Source organism: Tarenaya hassleriana, unplaced genomic scaffold (assembly GCF_000463585.1).
Source record: "Tarenaya hassleriana unplaced genomic scaffold, ASM46358v1 Cleome50, whole genome shotgun sequence".
Classification (NCBI taxonomy): Eukaryota; Viridiplantae; Streptophyta; class Magnoliopsida; order Brassicales; family Cleomaceae; genus Tarenaya; species Tarenaya hassleriana.
The window spans coordinates 83,926-92,419 of NW_010967708.1; the positions used below are offsets into that span (position 1 = coordinate 83,926).

The 8,494-nt window shown below is 32.6% G+C and overlaps 1 protein-coding gene and 1 non-coding gene across 2 annotated transcripts; one reads left to right on the forward strand and one right to left on the reverse strand.

Annotated features, from left to right (window-relative positions):
• The first annotated feature begins 219 nt into the window (after positions 1 to 219).
• TRNAL-UAA lies at positions 220 to 302 on the forward strand. Its single transcript has one exon. It is a non-coding gene; the product is annotated as a tRNA-Leu (tRNA).
• Positions 303 to 1,479: 1,177 nt separating this feature from the next.
• Positions 1,480 to 5,441, reverse strand: LOC104827486 (bifunctional enolase 2/transcriptional activator). Its single transcript, XM_010560658.2, has 16 exons — positions 5,304 to 5,441; positions 4,733 to 4,796; positions 4,513 to 4,577; positions 4,373 to 4,420; positions 4,154 to 4,240; positions 3,981 to 4,061; positions 3,762 to 3,863; positions 3,596 to 3,676; positions 3,339 to 3,413; positions 3,181 to 3,243; positions 3,015 to 3,092; positions 2,735 to 2,929; positions 2,417 to 2,467; positions 2,199 to 2,339; positions 2,043 to 2,099; positions 1,480 to 1,726 (listed from the first exon to the last, which is right to left on the reverse strand). Exons 1-16 carry the CDS (start codon positions 5,367 to 5,369, stop codon positions 1,646 to 1,648), a joined length of 1,335 nt encoding a protein of 444 aa, XP_010558960.1. The 5' UTR covers positions 5,370 to 5,441; the 3' UTR covers positions 1,480 to 1,645.
• Positions 5,442 to 8,494: the final 3,053 nt, after the last annotated feature.

Here is an 8,494-nt window from a genome sequence, read left to right on the forward strand (position 1 = left end):
ATATAAGTAGTTCATAATTATAAGGTAATGGATGAAGTAGATGTTAGTTGGTGAGAATCTGGGTTAAAGTGTTTTGGCCAAAGGTATTTTTGATAATGTCTCATTTGTGGGACTTTTTTTTTTTTTTGTATAATCAAACTATTATACGTAAGAAATAAAACTTTGGAATAGAAGGTTACATCATTGTAGCTTATTAAATATTCTTCCTAATCGAAGCAGGCAGGTTTGCCCGAGAGGTTAAGGGGGAAGACTTAAGATCTTCTGCACATAAGTGCGCGTGGGTTCGAACCCCACAGCCTGCATTTTATCTTTTTCTGTTTTTCGTTTTATTTCATTTTTTTCAGTTTTGTACTTTGTGTTCAACCAGATATGATATGAGACACCAACAGATGTTTTATTTGAAATGAAAAACTCTTGTGGTCTGATGGTTACTTTGTTTTTCTAAAACATCATTCGATATAAAATTTAGGTATAATTTCTCTAAAGTAAATTTTTTCTAACTCAAATCAAATATTAAAATAACTGAAAAATAAAAAAAGTATAAAATAAAAATCACGGAATAATTATCATTCGATATAAAATTTAAGTATAATTTCTCCAAAGTTAATTTTTTTTAACTCAAATCAAATATAAAAATAATTGGAAAATAAAAAAAAGTATAAAATAACAATTGTATAAAGAAAAACACATCTATATAAAAGAATGATATATTATAAGAAAAATCCTTAAAAAAACACTTAATTTTCAAATTACAACAAAAAGTACTGAACTTTTTATTTTATAAAATAAACATTAAACTTTTTAAGTTTGACAAAATAAACACTTAACTCTTATACGATTGTCAAAATAAGCAAAATAACTGATGTGGTATAAAAAAATGTAAACACGTCAGATTATTTTACTTAGTTTTTTTTACAATCGAAAAAAGTTTATATATTTTTTTTTCACTAAAAAAGTTCAATATTTTTTTTATAATCGCAGAAAAATTCATGTATTTTTTAGATCACTAAAAAAGTTTAGTGTTTTTTTAGATTCGTTTAAAAAATTTAATTTTTTTTTTACAAAAAATAAAATAACTAATATATATCAATTAGATTTATAATATAATTTCATTATTGTATGATGTATTGTAATATATCATTTATGCATAATCATATCTAACTTTAATCGATCTAATTGGTTTAATCCGAGCTATATAATCTTCAAATGGATTGTTAATGAATTGGGTTGGCATATAAATATATAACTAACATCAACATGAACTTAAAACTCTTATAAAACCAAAACAATCAAATGCTAATCAAAATCCCAACTTTCTTTGTTAACCTGACTCCAGCCCCATCCCCTAAGCACACACACACACACTAAGAAAAAACTAAAACAATGTTTAATAACATATACTTTCCAAAAGACATCCTCATACTTTGGATTAAATGCCCATTTTCCAATGATTAACCAAACTTTTTTTATGAGATCAAAGATCACAAAACTTTTATATAAATAACAGAAGCTGTCCAATAAAAGGCAGCGGCATTGCAGATAAAGAGTTTACATAATCTTTCCCAAAAAAAAAAAACTCAAAGTCCCTCTCGAGAGTGTTCGTTATTTTAAAAAAGCTAAGATTTTTGTTTCCAAGTCCTTACATTCAGTAAGGCTCCACGGGTTTGCGGAAGTTGGCCCCTGCGTACACTGCTTCTGCTCCCAATTCCTCCTCAATACGCAACAGCTGCACACATTTACATATGCATATACCAAAGTAAGTATTCAATCTTGTTGGTCCATAATCATCGTACCAGCTCCAATCCGGTTTCTATTAATAAAAATACAAATTTTATATAGAAATTTTTTTTCGATTACTTTTTATATTCGGTTCGGGTTAGGTTTTAGAGAAATCATACTTATTCAATATTTGTATAGAATTCGATTCAGATTCGATTATGTATTATTTTCTGTTACGATGAAATGGTCACCCCTAAAGATTATGGATGTAAACTTTAAACAAAAAGTAAATAAATAATTGTGGTTCAGGGATGGATATAAACCTGGTTATATTTGGCGAGACGCTCGGATCTGCACGGTGCTCCAGTCTTGATTTGGCCCTGAACGAGGATCGAAAAGGCGGGTACAATGAGAAACCGAGAATCGGAGAGAATCGTATACCGAGTTTTTGTAAACGGGTTTTGTTGTCAAAGACTTACAGTGGCCAAGCCAACGGAGAGGTCAGCAATGAAAGTGTCTTCGGTCTCACCACTTCGGTGGCTGGCCATCACGCCCCACCCTGCTTTCTTTGACATCTTCACTGCCTCGATACTTTCAGTCACTGACCCGATTTGGTTAACCTGTTTGTTAAAAAGATTCAGTACTTTTCTTCGATGATTTCAATTAGGGTCTCGGGATATGTATGCATTTACGTTACCTTAAGAAGGAGAGCATTGCAGGTATTCTCCTTGATCGCCTTCTCAACCCTCTGCAAAACCGAAAAAGATATCAATGCAAAGCAAGGTCGGGGTAGATAACAGGGTTCAAAAACCGAAATACAATTTTAAATAGTATTTAACCTCGGAAAACTACTCCTTTTATAGGGGTTACAATAAGCAATAGTCTTAGAATATAAGACAATCTCAAGATACCAAATCTACCCCAAAATATCCGAAAATATTATCTAAATAACTAAAGTACTTAAATGATTAAATTAATCGAAATCCCTAGATGGTGAGAGTCTAACAATACCGACCTTGGGATTAGTGACCAGCAGATCGTCACCGACGATCTGGACCTTGTCTCCAATCTCGGCAGTCATCTTGGCATAGTGTTCCCAGTCATCTTGGTCAAATGGGTCCTCGATGGACACAATTGGGTACTCCGAAACAAAGGACTTGTACAAGTCCTTGAGAGCGTCTCCCGAGATCTTCTGAGAACCATCATTGTTCTGCAAAATAGACAGCAAAGTAAAGAAGCTAAGTACTAAAAGCCGAATTCTTTCTTCTTGTTCTTCTCTGAAAGGGAAGTCTCACCTCTTCCTTGAAGTTCAAGTCGTAGGTCTTGTCTGATCCGTAGAACTCGGATGCAGCCACATCCATTCCGATGACAACCTGGAAAAGACAATGGGAAACTATGACTTGAGCCCGATTGTTCACGTGCAGGCATAACTAAACCATTAAGGTGAAAAAGAAGACGGACCTTGCCAGTGTAACCGGCCTTCTCGATGGCAGTCTTGAGCAATTCAAGACCCTCCTTGTTCTCCTGAACTTACAAAAAGGAGATTACATTAGGAGAATTAGAAAGTGAGGTGGAAACTGAAACAACAGCCAGTGGATAAAAAAAACCTAAGGTTTAACCTGAATGTTTGGTGCAAAGCCTCCCTCATCACCGACGTTTGTTGCATCCTGACCATACTTCTTCTTGATCACAGACTGGGTGATAAAATTAGAATGGGGAGATAGTTAGCTTAGAAAGAAGGAAGTGTGAAATGTTTAAGCATTGCATGTTCATCTGCGGAATTGGTCGACAAATCCTTCTCTTAGCCAATAAGAGTCGGAATAAGAGTAATGATTTAAAAAATTAAGAATCAAACACCACGTTTCCTTTTACTCACCTTCAAGTTGTGGTAAACTTCCACACCCATTTTCATGGCTTCACTGAAAGATGAGGCTCCAACCGGAAGAATCATGAACTCCTGTAAACATCAGATTCATATCAGAAATGTGATCAAGAATCTTGTAGGAGTACATTTTAGTATAACAGAATTAAAAGGGGCATGCCTGCATAGCAAGCTTGTTTCCTGCATGGGATCCACCGTTGATGACATTGAAGGCAGGAACTGGCAACACCAACTTCGAGTTGCCAGCAAGGTTGGCAATGTGCTGCAACCAGAAACGATACAAAAACCTTAAAAACATCCAAACAAGAAAACCTGACAGCTTAAGTAACTCTGTTCTGTCCTTTGTGGCTATGAGAAAGTTAATGCACAGAGCATTTACCTTGTAGAGAGGGATGCCTTTAACAGCAGCACCAGCTTTGCAGACAGCAAGAGACACGGCAAGGATAGCATTGGCTCCGAGCTGAAAAAACAAACACATAAAGCAATCTGGTCAGAATTCACATGCTTTCTGAATGCATAAGCAATCACGACAAAGAAGTTTTCCTAAAGCACCTTTTGTTTGCACCAACCCCACTCATTCTGGGTTCCGTCAAGTTCGTGAACCATGAAGTTGTCAATAGCAGTCTGCTGAGTCGGGTCCTGCAAGAAGCAAAAAGAATCGCCAAATGAGTCACATGACCCGCATTCACTTCTCTAAAACCATTAGCAAGCAGCAGTTAAGAAAACATGCTTAGAACAGGAAGAGTAATAGAATTAGAAATGAGGATTGACCTTGCCAATCAATGCTGGACCGATAATTGAGTTGACATTGTTCACAGCCTATAGACATCAACAACACTGAACAAGTCAAACAAAACCGTACATAATATTATTCTTTCAAAACAAAACAACATAATCACGAAAAATCAAACCTTTGAGACACCCTTTCCAAGGTAGTCAGACCCTCCATCCCTCAATTCAAGGGCCTCGTAGATTCCTAGGGGACAATCAAAATAAGTTTAAACAACAATCAATAACATAGTTCCACAAAGACTGAATTCAATTAACCATAGCAATACAAGCAGCAGGATCATATAAATTACAAATGAAACTATACGCAAGACAACTGAAATGGAATTCAGAGTAACATACCAGTAGAAGCTCCACTCGGAACAGCAGCAGTGACCTTGAAACCGCTGGATAAGACAACATCGACCTAAGAGATCACCATGCGAGTACAGTAACAATTAGTCCTCTTTCCTTGTTCAGATCAATCAGCAACAACAATGAGAAACAAGAGATCGGACAACAGAAACCCGTCTTAATCCTAAAATAAACTGGTGGAGAAGAAAACAGTGTACCTAATACCTATAGCCAAAACTACGAGGATCTAAAGCAGATCTATCGCAAATAACTTCCCAGTTCCATCATCTAGAAATCGTTTTTGTTTCAAAATTAACACGCGGACGATTAAAACAAAAAAAAATATCCATCCATCATAATCGTAGATTATTTCCACAGAAATCAAACACCGATGATCAATCAAAAACCAGAAAATAATCCACCAATGGCTTACATAGCATTTCAACTAACAAAAACAATATACCTTAAAACCCACCATAGAAACAGATCTACCACGGAAAATCAAAACAGAAAACGATCGGAGAACGGGAAAGCGAACGGAGAGTAAGAAAATGGACGGAAAAAAGACGAAGAAACGAACCTCGACGGTCGGGTTTCCACGGCTGTCAAATATCTGTCTAGCTTTGACAGCAGCAATGGTCGCCATAGAGTAGATCTAGAGAGAGAGAGAGAGGCGATGAGGACGAAGAGAGTTCGAGGGTTTTGGTTTCAGAGCAGAGACAACGAGATGTCGTCACCTAACGTCTTATATAGGACAGAGGACGGGGAAATGTCTGTTTGATTACAGCCGTTGGATTAGATATCTCAGATTCGATCTCAGTCGTACGATCAAAACGGTAGGTTTAGTGGTAAAACGATGTGCTGCACGCCGTTTGCTGAAGGACGGAGGAGCGTGACGGACTCCTTGGCCCAAGTAAAACGAGTAAAGTAAATTAAAGGATGTAATTATTATTACCACTGATTAATTATAATTAACGTATTTTTGTGAAGGACTATTCTAGTATTATACACTAAATCAAAATTACGTGATGCCTTTTATATTTTTCATAAACTCGAAATATATTCTAGTAATAATGTATGAGAATGATATTTGTATTCATTTTGGAATTACAACTAAAACCATTGAAAATATACTTTTCATGAACAACAGCCAACAACAAAGGATAAAGTGGAAATAATTAAAAAATAAATAAAATGTGGATTTTTGGGGGTAGTGGTATGATGACCAAGACGTTCTAAAAAAATATATTATTATTTGTGCGTGTTATGATTATAACTAATGGATGTTTTATCTATATTATTAGATCTTTATGTGAAATATGGGAAAGAAAAAACTGAATACTACTTGTCTATTAAAATGATGTTCATTTTTAGCATTTATAGTTTCCGCAATATATAATTTGAATATTTTTTTTCAATTACAGACAAAGAAAATAAATTACTTTTTAAACTTTTTGGATTTGAACGTAAAGATGAAATCCGATTACTAAAGTGTTTTTTTTTTGTTTTAAATAAACGATGATGAAAAGAACAATAAATTTGATTTAATTTCGGAGTAGGTAACGGTCGAAATGATTTAAATAGAGGAGAAACACAACCGCGAAGGGCGTGAAAGGTCAGTAGTGACTCAGCGCGTGACGATATGGCATTTTGGCGTTTCATATTATAATTTCGTCTCGGCATATTCTTTTAGCATCTTCCCTTTCTTTTTCTTTTTTTTCAATTCCTCATTTATTATTTATGTTTATGGATTTATTTATTTATTTGTGTTGATTTTGGATTTGATATTATATTTTTTCAGAGAGTATCTCCAAAAAAACATACATTTTTTAAATTTATTAAACAAATACATAAATTTTTAATTTTGTATAAAAATATACAAACTTTGAAATTTTTTGAAAAAATCCACGAATTTGTGTGGATTTTTATGAAAAAATTATGTATTTTTATATAAACTTAAAAGTTTATTTACTTGTTAAATTTAAAATTTTATATTTTTTGTGATATGACGATTATCAAACTGAAACCGTGTGGTTAAAAAATAGTGGTGTCTATTATTTAAACTTTTATAATAATGATGAAAAAATATGAGTCAACGAAGGATCAAGATTAGATAAAAAAAATTAATATAGAATACCTTATCAATTGAAAAATAAAAAAGGTACACTTTGGAGAGGAAACAATTGTACAAATAAATAAATAAAAAAAATTGAGTCAAAGAGATATCAAGATTAGATAAAGGACTAATACAGAATATCTTACCAATAGCAATATGACCACTGTCAAAGTAAATTGTTTGGTTAAAAGTTGCTAGTGTTTATTATTTGGAATTCTAAGATAATGATGAAAAAATGTGAATAGTAAATAAAAAAATTGAGATAAGGAGGGATCAATATTAGATAGAGATTAAGATAACATGTTGTCAATTGAAAACAAAAAAGAAATGAGGAATAATACACTTTGGAGAGCAGGCAAATTCAATTGTACAAATAAATAAATAAACTAAGATTGTTTTGAACTAATGACACATATATATATATAGCCAGAATGGAGTAGGAACACAAAATGGTCACTGGATTCCCACACCCAAAATTCGAATTTCACCTGGACAATTCATCAATATAAAAAAAAATTAATGACATATATAAGGTCAATCCTCGTTAAATAGAGTTATTGTAAAAAATATTCTCTCTTTATTATTTTGATTTCAAAACACACCCGTTAAATATTTGTTGACAAGATTTTTAGTTAACGGATTGGATATGTATTTAAATGTCTAAAAATCTGATATGAGGGCTCCCAAGGGATTTTAAATATAGTATTTGTTTTCTCTTAGAAAGTTTCTCTTTCATATGAGAAGCATATATGCATATATATATAATATGTATATATATATATTTGTATTTATCTATATATGTATTGTATGTACTACGTAATTATATATATATATATATGTATATATATTAAAACCGGGCGTATTTTGGTCATTTAATCCAAATGTCACAAAATACAATCATAATGCAAGTAAAAAAATTCTATTAGAATCTTAATATTTTGTTGCGATTGCTATTGCATCACTCACTTTTTCAACCGTTCGCAATTGGTAGAAATTGTAATCGCCACGTTGGCAGGCGATTATGTTACCACCAAGTTTTGAAGGTTAATATGTCTCATCTGTCCTATACTTTTTTTTTACCTATTTACACAACTCATTAGGGGTGGATATTCGGTTCGGTTAATTTGGTTATTAATCGAACCGAACCGAATAAAGATATTTCGATTATTAACCGAACCGAGTCAAATAACCGATTGTTTATGATTTTTCAAAATCTAAAATAATCGAATCCGAACTGAACCAAACCGATTAAAAAATATTAACCGTTTGGTTATGAATTTTTAAAATCCGAAATAACAGAATCGAACCGTTTATATATCTTCATTTATATATATTTATATACATATATATGAATATGCGTATTCTTAATTTAATCATTGTTTTATTATATTTCAAACGTATTTTATCATTGTTATTATTGTTTTTAAAGTTTCGTCTGATATAAACATTAGAAAAAATTATCTTTATTTATGTAATAGTTTTATGTCAAAATATGAATTTAGATATTATTATTTTATATATTAAAATCTATATATATAAATAATTGAGTTTAAAGAGTTGTAGTGAAGCCACATCATCTCCATGTCATCATCTATGTGGCAATGTTTTTAATTCTCATTGGCTATTGAATTCTCATTAGTTATAAATATTTAACA